The sequence below is a fragment of the Brachyistius frenatus genome, unplaced genomic scaffold (assembly GCF_029030835.1).
Source record: "Brachyistius frenatus isolate BFR_SWC_R1_liver_20210118 unplaced genomic scaffold, ASM2903083v1 Contig_15, whole genome shotgun sequence".
Taxonomy (NCBI): domain Eukaryota; kingdom Metazoa; phylum Chordata; class Actinopteri; family Embiotocidae; genus Brachyistius; species Brachyistius frenatus.
The window spans coordinates 1,931,809-1,953,294 of NW_027210614.1; the positions used below are offsets into that span (position 1 = coordinate 1,931,809).

At 40.2% G+C, this 21,486-nt stretch overlaps 1 protein-coding gene across 6 annotated transcripts in view; it reads right to left on the reverse strand.

Moving 5' to 3' along the window:
* Nucleotides 1–21,486, reverse strand: part of tcf12 (transcription factor 12) — a 77,248-nt gene that overhangs the window by 17,925 nt on the left and 37,837 nt on the right. For 5 of the 6 annotated variants that reach the window (XM_069693530.1, XM_069693529.1, XM_069693527.1 and 2 more), the window contains exons 6-12: nucleotides 21,167–21,228; nucleotides 18,963–19,095; nucleotides 18,448–18,500; nucleotides 4,356–4,455; nucleotides 3,615–3,754; nucleotides 2,985–3,126; nucleotides 2,723–2,793 (exon numbers count right to left, since the gene is read on the reverse strand). In XM_069693530.1, coding sequence (XP_069549631.1) covers nucleotides 2,723–2,793; nucleotides 2,985–3,126; nucleotides 3,615–3,754; nucleotides 4,356–4,455; nucleotides 18,448–18,500; nucleotides 18,963–19,095; nucleotides 21,167–21,228 — 701 coding nt within the window. Of the gene's footprint in view, nucleotides 1–2,722; nucleotides 2,794–2,984; nucleotides 3,127–3,614; nucleotides 3,755–4,355; nucleotides 4,456–8,971; nucleotides 9,222–18,447; nucleotides 18,501–18,962; nucleotides 19,096–21,166; nucleotides 21,229–21,486 lie in introns of those variants that run through there. The other variant, XM_069693531.1, reaches the window with a different exon arrangement.

Below are 21,486 nucleotides of genomic sequence, written 5' to 3' on the forward strand. Positions count from 1 at the left end.
TTTAGTCTATTTTAATTTCCCTGTATTTCTGTAGCCACTAAAATTTAGATTTAATGATCAATCAATTTCAGAAAATGAATCTAACCTCACAGAACTTAACCAATTACAAATACCTGATCAAATTATAGTGATTAAAAAAGCAAGCATGAGTGGGCTGAATTAAGGTCTCACTCTGAACAGACCTGCAGCTCAGAGGTGGGTGAACAACAAGACTAAAAAATTAGAACTTCATTCTGATTCTCCTGTATTTATAGCTTGTGCACATTTTAAAATAAATACTTGTAAAAACTTGAAGTTTTGTAGGAACAGGGTTTGTTTTTCACTTGTATAGAGACTCAGTGACTATACGAGTCCTTGCAGTTATTATTCCACTGAGTTTTCAAGAGGTGGGGATGCCCAACCTGGAAACTCTGTTAAGCCAATAAGAGAAAATATCAAGGGCCACATTTCAGCCTGCAGCCAAAGACTGTACTCTGAACCATATATCAAAATCTGCTTGTATTCAATTGTTGTCTATCTTAAATTTTTTTAGAGGACAACCAGGACAAATGCCTCAGTTTTTTGCATGATGCCACAAATTAAATTTGTGTTCTGTTTTATTGCTACAATAAAGGACAAATTGCAGTAACTTTACTGTGTCAGTGGATCCTGTGGCAGGTTAAACTGAGGTCACCGAGTTTTAGGATGACATGTCAATCACAAGGGAACAAGAAGATTACGTCTTTAGAACTTCAACTGGGATTTCATTTGTTTAAACAAATGCTGGATTAAAGCACAAACACGTTCCTGATTTTTTTTCTTTAATAAGAGGATATTTGTGCCATAATGGAACAAGTCAGTGAAGTCAGGGTATTATGAGTGGAACCTGACTAATTAGCACAGAAAAAAACAGCAGATCCACAGAGATTTCTCCTCCAAGTTAAGATCAAATTGAGCTTGCAGGAAACCGTTGGACTTGTGAGGGGATGATAGAATGCACTCATTATTAATAATCTCCTTATTCAATCTTGATCTCTGGGCTTTAGTTTTTCAATCAAGTTGGAGTACCAGGATAGAGGTTTCACTGAAGTGTGTCACAGAGTGTGGAGGAGGACTGGCCGCTGTCTGAAGGGAAAAAAAAATACTATTTATGCTTTTCTACACTGACGGTCAAACGCTTCTCTCTGCTCAGCATTTTCACTCTCAGACATGCAATTCAGTCTAAAACTAAGGAGGATTAATATTGTGGTTATCACTGTGTCGGAGACCAATAAACTCAAAAACAAACCCCCAAATATTTCTTAGTTTCTGAATACCAAGCTGTTTAGAAGCGTGACTTCTGACCCGACAATATATGACTTTCTATTCTTTTCATTCACCGGCTACTAACGCTGCATTCAAAGTGAAACATGGCTCCTTTTACTTGAATAAATGAAGGCCCGCCTCATCATCAGTTACGCTCCCGCAGGCGGCATGGGGCCAATAAGCACGGCCAATTTAAAAGGGCGGAGAACAAAAGCTCTACAAAGGGGGACCCATGGAGTTGAGCCACAGCAGTTATAAACTCCCCTGTGCCCCCTGATCCCTCCACCCACCCCCACCCTGGTCGAACCGTGTCCATTTCTCTCCAGCTTTGTCATGCTAATGGGATTGAGTCTGCAAATATAAAGGACTTAATTTGTTATTACCATCCCTGAACTCTCATATTTTGGATTCACACCAGCAAGAAATATTCCCCCTAAACGAACAGCTTGTGGTGTGTGACATTGAAATGCAGCTTCATATAATACCATGTTTATGATCATAAACAGCATGTTGATGCAACATGTTAAACACTGTTCAGAGATCATTTTGTTGAAATAATAAGAAGCAAACTTTTGAAGTCAGAAGCAGAATTTAAGAAAAACACATCCAGTCTTTGGAAATACAGTTCCTGAGAAAGGATGTTGTTTCCTATCTCCAATAAAGGAAACAGTGAACTAGGTATGATAAGAAATGCCCATTGTGTCATGCTGACCTATACATATGTGCACTTTTTAAAATAAACTCAAAACATTATATTTTGTTGAGTCTCACTCAGTTCAAACTGTGACGTTCTCCACCTGTTAGTCAGCTCTTGTTCTCAACACTGAATGTGTTCTCCAGATTCGAATGTTATCATTTCTTTTTACAGAGCGGTACAAATATTCTGAAGGATTGAACCATTACAGGATGTCACAGATATCCATGGATGTTTTTCCAAACTGAAGTGTAATCCACTGGCTTTAGGGGCATTTTTAATGTACAGTTGCCTTTCTTGAATACTCTTAGTTTAAGCTGACAATTATCCAGGCTTAGGCCAAAAAACAACTACAAACATGTCTTCTGGACCTTTTTTTAATCAGCAGTCAGTATAGCATTTAATTCCCAGCATGATTACTGAGGTCACCTTCTTCGGAGACAAAAAACAGACCATTATTCTATTTTGATTTGCAGGAATGAATTGAACGTGTGGAAGCACAGACTCTGGGAAGACGTCCAACTGGAGTAGAAATGCAAAGATTTGTTTGTAGTTGACAGGAGTGCTTAAGCAACATAGATGATACCCAAAAAATAATGCAAAACTGATATGAAATAGATTTTCCACTCATAAACCACCTCATTCCAGCTAGTTTTAAAGTTCAAATCTTGGGTAATTCTCTTTAACCAGGGATGTTTGGTGCAATGAACTTGACTCCACGGTGAAACTGAGGTTGTCACTCACCGAGGCTAAAGCCTTGCCCAGTGCATCTCCAGTCTGTGAGCTTCCAGTGGCGGTCCCCCGGTTTGGGGCGGCTAGGAAAACAAAGAAGGAAGCTTTGTAATAGCAAACTCAGACAAATGAAAAGTGGTCACGGGACACAAAGCAGCTGTCGAGCTGCATGACTCACTACCTTTACAGAATGAATGTACAGCTATGATTACATCAGGGGCCAGTAAATTAGTCATTGTGAGCAAGTAGCTGAACGGTTAACACTAGAACATACCCATGACCCCGTCGGCTGAGTTGACGGACTGGGTGTGCACTGCAGTGACGAATGGTGAAGTGCTGGTGTTGCTTCGGTGGAAGCTGGACATGGGAGGAAGACTGGCGTTGATGTCCGGCGAAACTGAATGTGCGGGGTAATTCTAGAGGAGCAAAAAAAAGAACCAGAACCACGTTATTTTCAAACATAAATGTGCATGTGTGTGTGTGCGAGCAAGAAAGAGATGAATAATTCTCTAAATTATAATTCTCCTTCGACATCTCGAAGGCTGTGATGGAGCAAAAGTTACTGGGGAGAGGGACAGAGCTAAAGGGAGGGCAGGCAGCATCTGCAGGCAACCTGTGATACCCTGCCAGCTGAAGCAGGCAGGCAGACGAGACCACATCAAACACTGACACAAAGAGGGTCAGCAGCGTTTTCACCGATAATAACCAGACACCAACTTAAGACGCATACACCCACTCCAACTGTGGGAGCTGTGCTGAGGGAGTGCAGAGCTAAATAAGAAATGTACATGCTGAACAATACACACCGGATCTCTTACTGGAAGAGTAATGGCAAAACAAAGTTACTCAAAATCATTTATCACCTATTTATATGAAGTATTACCAGCTGAGTGGTGCCGCTTACCAAACGGTCGTGTGAGTGCAGGCTGCTGTAGTTTCCTGACTGTGGCATGTGAGATGAAGATCCTGGGAGCATTGCCCCATAGCCAGGCTGACTGATCCCATTGGACGAATTCCATGGATCAGACGAACTGTGGGTACCATCTAACACCAATAAATGAGTCATTTTAGTGTACAGTTGAGTAGAAGTGAAGGCAACAACATGGTTTGACACAGTGCCAGTCAGCGGCTAACCTCCAACTCTACCCTTAAAACCTGGGGTCACCCGAGGAGTACTTTTAACTTTTTTTTCCCTCTTGGGACTGAAACACGATCCTTGTTCCAGACACAGCTGAGCTAACACAAAAGCTAAAAAACAACAAGAAGTCTATCTATGTCTGGGAGGCCGCCACAATAAAATAAAGACTGAGCAAAGATTTTACATGACAAAAAGCTGCTAAAACAAATAAATCTGTCTGGCTAAATACAAACAACAAAATATAATGCAGAGTTGTTTGCTACATTATTTTAGCCTTTTGTGGTAAGTTCCAAAAGTGACAAAAGGATGATGAATTATCAGGCCAGTGGAAAAAAACCCACTAAATTCTAACCCGTCAGTTACAAACAAGCTTTACAGATTCTACAGAAAAACAACAACATCATTTCTAAACCTGTGGAGTGAGAGGTCGTTAACAATATGCAGCGGATGGTTCTATAAGTTGATCCAACACAGCAGCGTAAACATGGAAACATGCTTTGAACTTACCAAAGAAAGTGCTTGCAAACATACTGCTGGAGGGTTTCGGAGAAGAGTACGAAGGGGAATCTCTGTTGAAGTCCTCTGAGTTCGGAGACGGTGCGTACACCTGCCAGGAGAACATAGATGGTATTAGAACGGCCCACCACACAGTGAAGCACTATGAGATCAATTCAACTGATTATTTGGTCACACGTGGTATTGTCTTGTCCTGTATGGTAATGTTAAAAGCTTTCTGAACATTTTCACCTAAAATGCACAGCACAGTCACACTGGGGTACACAGAAGTATGAGATCTCACGGGCACGCATGCAGGCACGAGTGAAAACACATGTACTGTAGGAACAGCCCCGAAACCACAAATACACACAGTTTAATGACTAGCAAGCAATCAAGCTCATGAAGGGAGGAGTGGATTATCAGGAGTATTTGTATTTCAGATCAACTCAACCTCTAATGGAAGTATAACGATGCCCGCTTACATGCACAGACTAAATGCCTGGCAAATTACAGCATTCCCAGAGAGGCAGAAATCAAAGAAGTTATAGAAAAACAGCCCGCTTTGCTTTCTTTATATATGTACCTGCAAACTGGCAGAAGAAAGGAGGGGCACAATGGGCATGCTGTTGTACAGCTGTGAGCGTGTGCCAAGCTGAGCGGTGGGATCAAAGAGACTGGAGGCCAAACACCAGTGATGTGGTCTCTGACTTCATCCACTCCAGATGGAGGGAGCGAGGGTGAGGGAGAACGGCGGGGCACGAGAGAGGGAAGAAGGGAGAAAAGGTTTGGACAAACTCTCCCTCCCATAAACAGGACTGGATGACCCCACGGTCACGTAACACTAATCAGAGCCAGACCTGCCAGTTAGATTCCACCTGCACGTTTCCAGCTTGTGTCACCACAATCCCTCTTTTAATGGCCTCATTTCACACTCAGATGTGGACCGCTCACTCCCCAAATTGGTTTGTAATGCATGTGGATGTGATAACGGCCACCAAGGTTGTTTACTTTCTTCAGTTGTTTTATGATACAGCATATCACAAAGTATATCAATTTGATGAAAACACTCGCTCACACACGTGAACATCATATCATGCAGAATGCAGCCAAAGTGATATTTAGTGCCGTTGGGCTTTGCTGAGTGAGCAGGACTCGAGCGTGTTGTTGTCTGGGTGTGTAATTAAAGTGCTATGGGAGGGGTGGAGCTCTCATGGGTCTTCTGGCTTACACATGTGACCAGGGATGATAATAGTTCCATGGAGATCTCAGGTTAGCCTCACACAGGAGCCTGAGCTTTGTCTTTCGCTGTGTCAGACGTTCAATGGGCAGCATATGGCAGCGGATCATGCTAATTGTCCTTTTTACCCTGGGCCAACCAGTCAAAGCATTAATAAACCATCCCAAACACCGGGTGCCTCATTCCGCCGGCCTATGGAGGAGAGGACCGCCTCGGTTTCCTCTTACAAGGCCGTTAATTAAAAGCCGTCACTCACACAGATCAGCACACCAATACAGACCGACACCGGTTATTTGAGCACCAGACGGTTATGCTTAAATAAAATTATCTGTAACAGTCAACACCTAAGCTAAAAACATTCATTCTTTAAATAAGATATTGCAGAAAAAGTAATAGAAATAGAAAGTTCCACATTGAGAGAAAAATTAATAATAATAATAATTTATTTATTTTACTATTTATAACTGAATATGCTATAAATAACAGGAAAGCAGTGATATCAAAAACTGAAAATGTCATTTAAAAAAAAATACAGCTAAAGATATTACTGAGTTACTGATTCAGTTCTGTTTCTTGGCTGTCTCTCTCCGCCTCAACTGAGTGAATACTGTACAAGCTGTACAGCTTCCCACATGTCTCTAAGTTTGTGGCACCTGCCTTTGAAGTTCATGCCACAACGATCAAAATATAAAATGTTAAAACACAATCTGTCAACCACCACAAATGATATAATGTAATATCAGGAAGGGAAAGGAAATTGAAAAAATAAAAAGAAGGAAAAATCAGGCTATTGGCCAGACAGCTCAAAGAGAAGCGTTAAAACACAAATGGCGTGTCCTGCTTTTGTAGAGTATGTCATTACTTGGAATCAAACCATGTCTCTGGGGCATTTCTGTTTCAAGTCTTACACACACCTAGTATGCATTGAAAGATACAATGCACCCTCAAACTGCTGCACAGCTCAGCCTGCTTAGAGAGACGTTAATAAGTGTGTGATACCTGCTGATTCTTTTTGGAAAATAAAGGCCTCAATAATTTCATGCATTAAACTGTGACGTTGAACCTAAAAGAAGATCGACTTTCAGTGGCACGATGAAGTTAGCGTGAGCATACAGAGCACTATCTAAATTTTCAAAAGCCTGTTCACTTTATTCACATAAAACTGGGATATAAACAAGTAAATGCTCTCACGCATAAACAAATTAATACTGTTGAGATGCAGCTGTAAAAGAAGTAAACATTCAGCCACAGAGGGAAACAGCCAATGAGCAAAGACAGAACAGAATAATACTCGATATAAGACACCTTAAAACATTTTACTTTCCAAAGTTGAAACTTTAAATCTTGCATCTGAGTGAACATTCTGACAGCACAGCAATGTACAGGGTGTCAAGTTCTTTAAAAAAAAAAAAAAAAAAAAAAAAAAAAGAGCAGCCTTTCTGCAGAGTACCTTCCGGTTGTTAATGCCACAAATATTTGGTTTTGGCGTCAACACAACCTCACTAACTGATCACAACATGTGTGCCCTATACATACAGTATAGGGTACTGTATGTATACAGTCCACCACCCCCACTCTGACTTTGTGTTAGACATGCAGTTAAGCATGCATGCTTCAGTGCATCAACATATGTACATTTGGGGATGTAAGGATTAGCGTCTAGAAAGCGTGATATAACCTGTTGCACTGCAAAAACAACAACAGGCACGTCTCACTTTAAAGAAAACATGTTGCATCTTTCTTGTTTTTACTATTTTCTGATTGAATTAGTTCCACTTGAGGGGGAGAAGCTTCCCGTGAAGCAAAACAACGACAAAAAGTGAAAAAGGTCTAACAATCACTGCAGGGCTTTCGCTCCAATCTAGTCTTTTTCACTAATAGGCAACGGAAGAAAGATCAGTGAGCTGCTCCATCTGTATTGGTACTATGCCACCAGCTCACAAGCCAATGGCCCACTGTGAATTCTCCCAGTGCTCCAGATGGTGAGCCTGCTATGCAACTCTGCATTATAACAAATTAATGTGAATCAACTCGATGCAAAGAATGAGCACCATGTTTCTTTTCTCTTGTAAGGAAAACAGAAAAAAAAAAGTTGGTGCTGGTTGTTTAACAAGTGCTTTTGATCATAAAGTTTGCCCATTCTGTCCACATGCTATCAATTTTCTCCCCATCACCAACTGCAACACAAGCCTGTTAATACTTAATATGAAAAAGATCAAAGTCATCTTTTGTGCAGAGGGAACAAAAAGGGAAATGCTGTAATGGCTTATAAGGAAAGTTGAAACACAAGCCTGAGTAAGATGACCGTTTCAATACAATATCATAAAAAGGCTAACCTCTTTGTTTTTCCTTCAAACACATGTGCCCTTTATATAACAGCACGGGCAATGACAGGTGGAAATCTGCCTGTGTAATTTGCTTATGACGAGATCATTACTTAAGGATTACTGAGATGCATCACAGAGCTCATTCAGCCATTGTTGGACCTTGTCCTTGAGCAGATTCATAAACCCACTGGATTGTTTTCACCTTCTAAAATCTTCCTGCAACACAACAACAACTGATCTTTACACCAACAAGTTTACTCAAAACAACAGTGAAAACTCAATTTAACAGCTCCTTCAACTCCAAGTGCTGCAAAAACACACATACATATAGACACACAACTGTATTGCCCCCCAAAAAAAGCACTCGCACAAAAAGCGTTTTCAGAGTAACAAAAATCAAAGAGGTCATTACAGAGAAGTTCAGAAATCACATTAGGCTCCCTGTGGTGGCGAGAATGCCAAAGTGATTAAAAACAGATGGAATAACAGCAACACTGGTGCTTGGAGTTCAATCTGCAAACAGGAAAGTCTAACCTCAACAGGCAGCCTCTTTCCCTTAATCATTCCCAGACTCCCACTTGTTATTATTTCATCCCAGTCTCGGAGCTGCAGCAACCAGCCAGTAAAAATATATTCAAGACTGCAAAAAACTTTCTGCCAGTTTCAGTCTGTGCACCAGAAAAATGATCTAATATGGCATAACTTTTCTACGTGTAGCCTTAAATATTGACTTGCTTACACAGAGCTGGTGTACAGTAGAATTAAGAAGTTTAGAGCACAGCTACTACACTTGAACTGCATTATTTTAATGGTGTTGTCACACAGCTTTAACTGAAGTAATGGAAAATCAGATAAGAGGAGCCTCAGGCACATGCGTTCACACACAGAGATGAACCCAGAGTCTTATTCTTAAAATGAATAAAGTACAAAACTTCAGATGATCCGAGTGACAAGCAGACTGAGACTGACAGTCAAAGGGATACCCTCACATGCACACATGCCCTCCTCTCACAGCTCCTCTCTCTGTCTCAGACACACACATTCCCAAAGAGGCTACTCACCGATTTCCCATTGTAGTAATACATTAAAGAGTTATTGCCCATTCCAGGGACAGGGTAGGCGCAATACATTATAGCTTTAACAATTGAAGTGATAATGGTAGACTACAGTGGCTCACTTGCTGTCTCTCTAGACATACGTCCAAACCATTCAAAAGGGACTAATAATTCTTTCAGTACTGGCCTCCACACAAGACCCACTCAGAGGAAACTTATGCAAAGCAGGATTGTACCATTCCAAGCTGTGGGAAGGGGTGGCTGTGAGAAGGGAGTGGCTCGTGTGGTACATCCCTCTCTTAAGCCTCTAAGTGCTGAGGCGAAGAGGAAGAGGACGAGGGGGAAGGGAGGCGGTGGGGAGGTGGGTATAGAAAAGATAAAGGGAAGTGGGTGGGACGGAAAACAAATGTGTGTGCAGATTTAGAAAGAGAGGGGGAAAAAATGTTTAATTCTAGGCGTAAAAAATGCTGATTTTCTGCAGGGGAACCCCAACAAACTGGAACTAAAATAATTTCAGTCTAAGCTGGATTTCATAAATAATGTGTAATTCAAAGGCAATAAAATGAGTGCAGTGAGCCGGTTCTCTTCCACACGTGTTAATCCCGAGTGTCTAATCTTTTTGTTTTTGTGATGATTTAATGTGTCTGCAGGCACTGAGGTGAAATATGGCTTGTGTAGGAACACAACCATCTGGCAGCACATTTTACCTGTTCCCACACATGGCTCACACACCAATTAGGAGTGATTAGTAGGAGAAAGTGAAGGCTCAACATGTAAGAAGAAAAACCCGCTCAAAATCCATGAATCCAAATCCAGGCAATGACAAAGAAAAAACAACAACAGTGTATTTATGAAATTTAAAATATGAGTGTTTTGGTGCTGGCAGAGAGAGACCTTTAGCTGAAGTGCCTGTAAACGCTGACTTGTAAAGCATGCAACAGCTGCAAAGGGGTTGGCTCGTGACGTCGGAACAGGAAGATAATGCTCCATTTCCTAAACCCCGGGGGTCTCAGACAGGGGGAGAGCTAACGGGTGTGGGATGGGGGGCAAAACATTGACAGCCATTTTACTATGGTTTACTGTCACTGGAAACCACACAGCTTCCCATTACCTTTATCATGTGGGAGGAAGGGGGGGAGCAAAGGAGACGAGAAGAAAGGATAGATAGCATATTCCAGTGAGAGCCCGGCCGTTGCAGTCTGACTGGAGCCTTTCATGTGTACCACTCGAAGCTTCCTGGATTTAACACAGGCCTGAAGACTCATTGAGAACATTACTGTTATAGAAAGATGAAAGCTTCCACTTCCCTAAGAAAACTAGGCCTTTATTATGCTTTTCCTTTTAGTACTGTTATTATTTACCCGCCTTTCTTCTCTGAGACTCTTTTAAACTTATCCAAAACACTGGCTCTGCTTGTTGTTACTGCTTTATATCTAGCGCTGTTTCAAGTTGATGCTTTAAGGAAAAATGGTCATGATAGAAGTGTTTGAAGGGGTTTAAAACAAGTCCAGACGCACAGCACAGTGTTGGAGGGAGAACACATGAAAGCAGGGACAAATAGGCATTAATTTAGGAAATCAAGCACGCACGCACGCGCACACACACACACACACACACACACACACACACACACACACACACACACACACACACACACACACACACACACACACACACACACACACACACACACACACACACACACACACACACACACGCACACGCCAGTGCTCCCTCATTTAGGACACAGCCAACCCATTTCTTTTACTGACTGACAGCAGGAGGCTCAGTGAGAATGCCTAAAAGGTTATTAAATCAACGATATTGTGGAAAACAGCGTCAGTCAGGGAGGTGAAGACTCAGCTCCACCCACCTGTCCTCTCTAAATACACTCGAGTCATCACAAGGTGCTTTTCTTTGGATTGGTTTGGGTGTTGAAAAACACAGAGCAAATCCACAAGCTGAGCCCCCCCATCTCACGCATGGATTTAGCGGTGATGTCATCAGACAGGAAGATTGTTTCCTGTAAGAAGCTCTGGTTCTAATTAGGGAGGGCTGACCCGCAGAGTCGGGGGTGCGCGGGGGATTCAGACCCCGTACTGTCCCAACTCCTGGCTTCATCATAAATGGACGAATAACTCAGGGTTTCTTCAGGTTCATCAATTTGAATCTAAAAGACCTTTTTAATAGTGCAGATCCTCCAACTTAATACCTGTTTTACTGTTGTACTGCCAAAGTGAAACAGTATGATGGAGGAGTGTGCAGATGATGTGGACTGATATTATTTTATCACACTTTGTTAGTACCTACCAGCCTGTTATATATAACAACAGTCTCTAATGATAATCAATTCAATCTATAAGACCTGGGTCAGGATAAACAGCACAATATTAATGGATTAAGTGGATTAAAAGCTACAAATTTAAATTCAAGTTCTGTCTATTTAGGCCTATTAGACCTATTTCTATCACTGCTATGAAACAGTTTAAATTAAACAGTTTACCTGTTTGCATAATAATATTGACAGGTAACACATTAATCAGCTACCAACTCTTCACTACTACAGATAAATTAATAATTCCACTCATAATTGTGCCTTTTGATCACAAACAATTTTATGATCACAGCAAATATTACAACACAAATGTGGTCATTAATCATTGATTTACGGCTGCCTGAATTCCCAAATAAAGATTAAATGTTGAGGTGACTTACATATTTTCATTTGGAGTGATCAAATAGTAAGAATGTTTTTTAGAAATGTATCATGTTCAATTAATTCTTACTAATCTGTCTTGTAGCTTTAAAACAATGACAAAATTTCATGAGGATTTATCGAAACTAAAAACAGTCACTCATAAAGATTTCAAATCAATTAAAATAAATAGGTTTTTTTAGATACATCTTTTTACATCTTAGATAAAAATGGTGTGATTGTATCAGACTGCACGTTGTTCCTGACCAACAGAATAGTGGGCCCTTATAACTGATTCCATTCAACAAAGATGAAGTACTCAATAAAAGCATACACCACAGCTGTAAAAATATTGAGGCAAAAAGACGTCTGAGAATAACACCAGCCAGCTTTATATTAGTAAAACACATCAACAGAAAGTGCTGTGTAAATGTTCAGTGTCATAAAATGATTTTTTTTTTCCTGCAGAAAGTAAGTTATTGGTGAGAATTTTCCCAAATTTGAGATATTCATTAATGCTTTAAAATCAAATGCAAGCTTCGTAGCTCCTGCTAATGGTAGTAAAACTGAACTGATTAAACACAATTATGGACGAGCATTGGGTCGAGCAAACGGGCCTCTTTGTTTTTGAAGGGATAAGGTGATGCTTTGAGAGAAAAAGCAGGTATAAGTTTAAACTGGTTTTATTTCCACCATTTAGCAGTAATTTTGTTTCTTAAACTGGTGCATTTGTTTGATTTTTGGTAATAACTCCCAGTTTTAGCTGTGGAAACGTTTTTTTTTTTTTTTTTTTAATCTATTTTTGGTTACAAAATACTCTAAACTTGTATTATAAGTTGCATCTTTAAACCCCAATGGACAAGCATTGGTACAAAATGTCCTTATTATAAAAACAATAATTTGATATAAATTACATTACAGTGCGGATACTGGTCTTCATTTGCAGGAAAGTTTTTTCCGAAGTCGTATGCATTATGTTTTCAATCACGCTTACATGTCTGCAAGAAGGCTTCACATGGGTTAATAATTGGGAACTTGCTCTAAAAGTCTGCATGTAGCAAAGCTTCTAACCATCTCCATTCTCCAAGTGAGCAGAAAAACTGACACACCACATTTGTTAGACATCTGTCTGAAACATTTTGGTGGAAAACTAAAAACGCAGGGAAGTAAAAATGAGAGTTTTTGCCCGCACGGACAGGTTTGTATTGTTTCACATTGTAGAATAAATGCGAACATGTGAGCCAGACATGTGTGAGAGAGATTTGAGGATGTGACGGAGAGAGATGGAGGGATGGAGAATGAAGCCAGGATGTAATTCTTCAAAGATTTAGTTACATCTGATTTTAAATGATGGGGAGTGGTTGTTTTCTTCTGACAGCACTACCCAACTCTGAAATCAAAATGATCATATCTATGGAAGCAAAGTCTCATCTTCTTTGTTGCTCGATCAATTAAATCTTTCTGTCAAACAAAAACACCACTGTTACGGTTCTGTGTCAGACTGAATGACAACAATTAAAAATATGATGTTTTTTTAAATTGCTACCACTGACTTTATGAAGATTTATTCATAAGATATTTAAAAATTAACTACATCATAACGCTATCATAATTCATTGGTCAACTCTAAGCTAATATACTGTATATATTACATTTTAAATGAGTCAGGGGAGACTCTGAATTGAGTGATTTATCACTCACACACACACATTACAGATTATCTGACCTACAGCGGTCTGAGACAACATGAGCGTCATGTTGTTTCCAGGTCACAGGCTTATATGGTCTCTAAATAACAAACACTCTACCTTGGTGATTGTTGACAGGCTTTACTCTCGAGTCTGCCAGCGATCTAAAATCAAGGTTTGCATTAATGCTGTACACTCACGCAAGGCCTACATGAATAATTTACTACAGGCCAGAAAGTGAGTAATGACTTTAATCTGTGCATTATTTTTTTACTCTTTGTCCTTTTAACTCCTTGTTCTCCTCCCAGATGAAAGGGGTCAGGCCTTTGGCTTGTTTGCCTTTTTCCATTATCTGCAGCCTCTAAATTTCAGCAACCCAAACAAAGATAAACACAAAGACCAGATTCCCAGAGGAGGCTGCAACTGTTCAGCATCACCCCATCAAACCAAGGGTGTCTATCTCATCAGCCATCTGATGAGGCCATCTCGGGGGAGCTCACTGACAGGGATCGGGTCAGAGCCTAAAATACGGCCCCCTGCCAGCTGTTTCAGCTTAACAATTTTATCACCTGCAATAACATACAGAGCCAGACATACTGTAGCAACCACGGCATATAAAATACACTTCGTAGTTGGTAATACACACTGATTTCCCTCCAGCATCACCCTCCACGCCTTCCTAGTTTAGGTTTCAGGTTTTAAACTCATTACTACACTAACTACATCTAACTGTGGGACTGAATGACTCTTGTTGTTTGATAGTTTACAGTTACATTCATTGACTTGTGACAATTGACATACAGACCTGATGTCCAGGACATAAAGTCTTCATCAAAACCCACTGAGGTGGGGACAGCCACTTGATGAAAACAACCACAACATTCACTCGATTTTAACCATTGTGAGATGACCAGGTGGCCTACACTTGGCTTGTCTGAGCTTGTTTGTGTGGAACTGCCGATGTTTATGGTTATATATGGCCGGGTTTGAATACACAATTATAACATTTTTATCGTAACAGAAGAACAAAAGACTGACCTAAAAGCAGGTGTAAACTACTTAGAGTTGCAAATATAGCTGTTATGTTTCAGCACGAGTGACCCTTACACATCACATGTAGATATTTGTTTTATTAACAGTTACTTTGCCAATGACACTGGGAGGCAAACTAAAACAAAAATGTCTAAATATATTGTATACCAAGAGCACTTCTATTTTCTAATCTTATTTAACTAATTCACAGCATTCTGTTAGGCACTAGAGAATAATGGCACATACTACAATACATAACTGATTAGTAGATTAGCCAATTAATTCATCAAAACAAGTCGTCCGTATTTGTGTTGATAATAAAAATTGTGCACATCTAAAAATGTGGCCTAAAAATCAGTGTTGTTGTTGTTGTTGTTGTTATTAAAATTATCATCATTATTATAATTATTATTATTATGAGCTACAGGGCTCTATTTAGTAACTTATTATTAAAAAAAAAAAAAAATTTAAATCAGCAATCTTTTCAGGATTTAATGTAAAATGTGTGTATGCAAATGTATTTCTAACATTCATCTCTCCCAGTGCAATAAATGCATTTGTTTGTGGGTCTACAGCAAAATAACAAAAGGCACAAATAAAAACATGCAGTTTTATATTACTGATTCATTTCATCTCAGATCTTTCCAGCCCTGTTACTGCGTCGCGCCCTGCTGTGGTTCAAAGGTAGAAACAAGAAGGAGCTGCCCTCTCAAGAACAGGAACATTAGGTTACTGTTGCTGTACAGTATTATTATCTCTTATCTTTGAGCTGTTGAAGACAGAGAAAGAGAGACACATAGGGAGAAAAAAAAAACCGTTTAAATGTCATGTACCAGACAGCACTGCGAGGAACATTTCTGCATCTTAAGATTCAGAGCCCTGAGCAGACTTCCTTTCTTACAGCTCGCACAGTACAAATCTCTCAGAAACAAGGGTGTCTGAGGGATCTGTCAAAAGCAAATGTCAATCTTTTTTGTCATCCACACTCAGGGTTCTCGTTTGCAAAAGTCCCTGAGGGGAACTGAATCTCAGCCCACCACTTTCTTTCTCTCATCCTGCAGCCATATCGTCACCAAAGCCAGGGAGGAAGTGTCACATCAAGCCGCTGTGCCTCTGACAAGAAGGGGGGGAAATACACACTATTTACACAAACAAGCTGACATGCAGACACACACATGCACACCATGCCCTTGCAGATTCCCATAAATATCCTACAAGATGCAACTTTCCCCACGAGCTACAAAGCCCCCTCTCTCTCTCCTTCTTCAGTCCTCCTGTCAGACAGGTGCCCACGCAGCTGCCCATCAGCATCCCTCAGCGCAGCAGCCTGTCTGTCCGATGACAACATGCTCTGTCCTTCGCTCTCACTGTTCAGTTTATACAGTCAAATAATGCAGGAGCCAATTATATCCGAGGTGTCTACTGTAACACAAATAAAAGGTAAGGTTTTTCATGCACAAGCACAAGAAAGATGTTCATTTTCCTACGAAGATATCTCCAAATTTGTTAGCAATATCTTTTTTTTAAATAACAAGCCTTTGTGGGGTAGATACATCTCACAATTACAACCACTGCAGTATCCTGAGTCTGCAGGCACACAGCCAGCAGGCCACAGAGGAAAGTATGTGTGTGGCTGAGGGAGGAGGGTGTCTATATATAAGATGAAAAAGCCCTATAAACATTCAAATGTTTGCAATCACCAGCTGGCCTGTCTAGATAGTCTTCACATCCTGGTGCACTGCGGTGTCAAAACCTAAATGCACAGAGGATGTGCTCCCTTAAATATTTTGATTCAGCTCCATCATGTAGTGTACACACACATCATGCTTGGACTTGCAACTGACATTGCCCATCTGATTCAAAACTCTGAAATGTATTTTTAGTCTGAGGAGCAAGAATACAAGCCGGAGAAAAAAATAGGGGGGATTTGAAAATGAAATAAATAAATACGAAAATTCCCAGCAGTAGACATAATGATAGGAAGCACAGTGTTGATTTTTTTTTTTTTTTTTTTTTTTTTTTTTTTTAAATCAAGCAGCTATTCAGGTCTCTGGTGAGACGCTCGCATTTGCTTACACAAGCAAAAGCTTTCAGTGGCATCTGCAGCTGCATTCATGCTTTACAGGTACGCTGCAGGCTCTTCACACAGCTGCCTCTGGCAAAGTACATCTGACTCCAGGTGCGCCTTCCCCTCGACATTTCTTCAACACCACCCTCACTGCTTCCAGCGCTGGTCCCAGCAATACAAACACAGGTCTTGGCTGATAACCATCCTCAGACATACAGTCACTAAACATATTTTTAAGGGCCACAGGTAGCCTACTTTTCACTATCTGATAGTGTCTGCTCCCACACCCCACCTTTGCTCCCTATTAGTCCAATACCAATAACGTAACACCTCCTAAAAGCTGCCAGACAACCTCCCACTCAAACATTTTCCATATATGCCACCTATCAAAAAACTGGCTTTATGTTTTCCTTTCTCTGTCAGCAGGTTATAAGAAACTTATAGCCCTTTATTCAACACTGCCATCTTTATTCTTTCAAATGGGATCAAAGACTAACTGGGATAATTCCTCCAAGCTCCAGGCTTTATCTTCTGAGCAGTACTGAGTGACAAGAAGAAGCTGTATTTTATCCCATGCTCTCACTGTTTTCCCCATCTAGCATTGTACTGCTTGATTGTGCTCTTATGAGTCACAGAAGCGCACCTGCGCCCATGTGTTAAGTACTGACAAATAAAAGCCCAGCGTCCATTTACACAACAAAGAGATGTAACCCGCGAGGCAACCATTCTTTGCCTCCCTCTGTCTGACAAGACCTCAGATATATCACTTACTTAAGAGGAAGCAGCACACGTTCCTGCTCCTGCCTGGGACTGCTCCCTCTCCCTCTGACAAACTTCTTTTCAAATACAAATCCAGAAACAAAACACATGCCAGCCTTTTATGTTCGGTGGCCTGTTCCATATTTAATTTCAGAGTAACAGCAGTAGAGGTGACGATTATCAAAGCTCTGAAAGGCAAATCCAGTCTCAGACTCCCTCACCAAAAAAAAGGAAAAGAAACCCTTGTCATTGTTTAAGGAAAGAAAATGCTGGATTTTGGTAAACCAGTTGGTTCTTATTAAAAAGAAGAAAAAAAAAACATTGTCCTACCAGTTATCAAAATGTAAGGCAAGGTTTCATAAAACCTTTACCAAACCACCGGGGTTTTAACAATGAACATCTGACTTACTGATTTATGCATATTAATGAACTCCAACACCCCCTGTCTAAGCGAATACAAGCTGAGCTCCACACTTCTCTGCATCCTAATGGTTTCTGTTCCACCGGGATCATTACCAATAGAAATTTCAGATATTCTGTGCTATTAATCTCTGTCTGTCCTCCTGTTCGGCTACGTAATGACTAATTAAACATCAAAAGAGCAGAGCTGGGGATTCGCTCTGACAGCCTCTCTTTCTCCCGAGAGAGCCTGTGAGGAGGCTCGACTGTGACAGGGCAGCACTGAAAATCAATCACCTCAAGGTCCACATGTGTACGCACACACACACACACACACACACACACACACACACACACGCACGCACGCACGCACACACACACACACACACACACACACACACACACACACACACACACACACACACACACACACACACACACACACACACACACACACACACACACACACACACACACACACACACACACTCAGGCGTGTACACTCACACAAAGCCACAAAAAATCCACAGAAAGACGTACCCCACAGAGACCTTTCCATGCTAAGATTAAACAACAAGCATGTAAACAACAAACATTAAAAGTCGGCACTTTGTAAACTAACAGGCACCACTGGTGTTACTGCTGAACAAAGCCGACAAAAACAAGTGAATTTTCATCCAAGAAGTGTGGTAGCAATGTCAAGAGCACTCTTTGTGTGCAAAGTGTTGAAAGGGAGGGTGTGTGAGCAGTACGGCTTTGTGTGTGTATGTGTGTGTGTGTTTGTTTATGTAAGCTCACTGTGAAATCTATCTATATGAGAGGTAGATGATCTTCCACTCACAGATGAAGGCAGGCCAGGAGGGACCTTGCGAACCTTTTTTGTTTGTGGAGGATCTGTGGAGAGATGAAAGCAGATATATTCATTCAAAGGTTAAAAAAAAAAAAAAAAAAAAAAAAAAAAAAAGGGGCAACAGTAAAGCTATAACTCACTGTGGTATTATTTGTGATTTTCTCATTTGCAACAAAACAAAACTACAGATACTTCATGTAAGAGTAACACGGCCCTACTTTTTTCCACTGTATGTAGACAGTGGCCTTTTAACAGGGCCTGTTGATGCTGATAGGGAGTAGGGCCAGTGAATGTCTCTGATATAGATTTGAGTATTTAGATTTGCTGATGTTTGGGCTCACAGTGGACTGAAGTGCAAAAAAATGTTTTTCAAAGATTCAAACATTTTTCCTGTCTTTATCAAAAACTTGACCAACATTAAGAGCGCCCTGTTAAATTTAATTACTGACTAACCTCCATTTGTCCCTGAAAAAGGCATTTCTTAAAATCAGTAAGATGGTACTGACCAATGGGTGGAGGATCTTGTAGGGGACGTCTTCTGGGATTGGCCACATTGAAGGAGTAGAACGGAGCAGCTGACTTCCTTGAAGTAGTCACTGAGCTAGGACTCGCCAACCCGATGTCTGACTTTAGAGAAGGCTGAAAGACAAAGCAAACACCAATGCTTTTTAAAACTAAAGGAAAATGTCAGCTTTCATTGTCAGAACTGAGTGTTTACTCCACTAGTTTGTAGTAAACATAACAATCCTGTAGTCATCTAGTAATGTAATGCCCCAACAACCTTTTCTCAATTGCATCGATTCATATTTTAATATAATCAAATGTTTATTAAATTATTAGCAGAAAATAAACATAAACTGTTGTAATGGATGTCCAAATTGTTTTAAAGGAATGTATCAGTTGATATGTGATTTGCAACTGCTGTTTATTTTGTGAGACAGGACAGACTGTGCTAGCCTTTGAAAGCTCATCTTGTCATCCTGTCACCAATATCTCTGACCTCTACAGCACCAACAAACTAGGTCAAGAGGCCAATTAAGAGCTTGGTCTAATTAGAGTAATCGGCTGCAGACCGGGAGAGCAAGGATCATGTGAGTGAGAACAACTGGCTTGAAATATCGCCTCTTGCCCTCTTGGATTCCACTTTACAAGCTGAGAATTGACACAGTAACCACGGCGACTGTCCCCGCAGACGTTTGAATACAGCTTTGGTTTTTATTGGACTAATTCAAAAATATATGTTTATTGAAATAATTGTTAATAAATATAAATAAACAAGTGGAAACATATTTTGAAATGTACTGTAAAATAAGTTAAAAGATTATTTCTCCTACCTAAAATCTAGGTCATGAAAACAGTCTACAAAGAACACAAATCAGGTTTTGTAAAATGACAACCTGTAACTGGTGCTCCAACGTTCACATGGCACTACAGACCCACTTTTGATGTTGCTTTTGTTCAGTGATGCCGACTCCCTGCAGCATTACTGTGCCTGGCCTCCTTTATACGACTGTATGAGGAGGAACGACGTGCAAATTTGGATGCGTGTGATTATCTCTTCTGAATTAGTTTAATTTACTCAGTAATCAATTGATGAGGGCTTTTTCACCACACTGAGAGGAAGAAGCAGGCAGGCATGCAAGAATCAGAAAGTCTTGCATCTTGAAAGAGAAAAATCTTCATATTAAATTCAGAGTTTAGTATCAGACTTTGTGGCACAAAGATTCTGATATTTGTAGTTTAAAACAAAATCCTTTTGAGCTTACTTGAAGCGCACCTGAGAACTGATAGACAAAACTGAGTAAACAAATCTAAACCACAGCCAGGCTCTCTTTTAAGGTCAACACACCATGTTGGAAACTAGGTAGGTCATGATACACAGTAACCTCATAGCTACCTGTCATATGGCGAGTAGATCATGAGATCGGTCACCTTGTTTCAGTTGACATAACAAAATAGTGTTTTTTTTTAGTCTCTTGATCTTGTGTTCTTCAACAAGAAATCCAATATTGATCACAGATCTCTGCAGCTGCAGATCTGCACGCATTCTCCAACATCAGTTCAAAATGTGTAAAATGGTATTCCTTCTAAAAATACTTTTATTAGTAAGGGCTGCCTTTCTAACATTTTCACTGTATCTTTAACTGCATCTGTTAAAAATAGAGTCGTGTCATGAGAGACAGTCAAAATCACTGAAATGCATTTCTAAAAGTAGTTTTCATATAAAAAGCAGCATCAGAAATTTTGATCAGAGATGTTTTTTAACAACAGAAGCCCATTTTGTGCAAAACTATCTGTGTCCAGGTGTTCAAATTTTAAAATGATCTTGTTAATCCTTAGAAACTAACAGTAAGAGCTTAAAACCCAAACTACAATTAACAGTAGGCCAAAGACATTACAGTGAAGTAGACTTCAGACAGGAGCATCATCTTCCAGCCCTGGCATAAGCTGGACTGCTATATTTGTGGTACAGTTATACAAGCTCTTATTTAGACAGGAAGAGAGGAATTTACAGCAATCGAAAATTGATTATTTCAAGCGATAGACTCACTTTTGGAATCAGTAAAATAAGGGCGAGTTGGAAAAAGTCTAACTAAATTAATGCTTTTTCAAACTATCTATCTGGACTAAAAGGTTAAAGTGGAGAAGTAAAAACTGTATTTATGTCTGTTTGAAACAACAAGAACAGAACATCTGATGAGAAACCCACCTGGCAGCCAGATGCTCCCGGATCCCTACTATAGCCTGGAAACGAAGCCCTGTTTGATTTACCTGTAAAGACACAGAAAAGACATAAAATATTACTATTATAATTTATTAAAGTTGGGCACACGCCTCGAGTAATACCAAAACATTATACAGTAAGTTATTTTATTCAGCAGTGAAGGGTTGGGTGCTTGATCAATGGTTCATTTACTGCATTATGTTCTTGACTTTACTGACAATGAGTTGTGTGTAATTGTGCCTGTTTTGGGGTTTTTTTTCTGCAAAGATAATTACAAAACCCTTTTTTACATTTTTCAGTCCAAA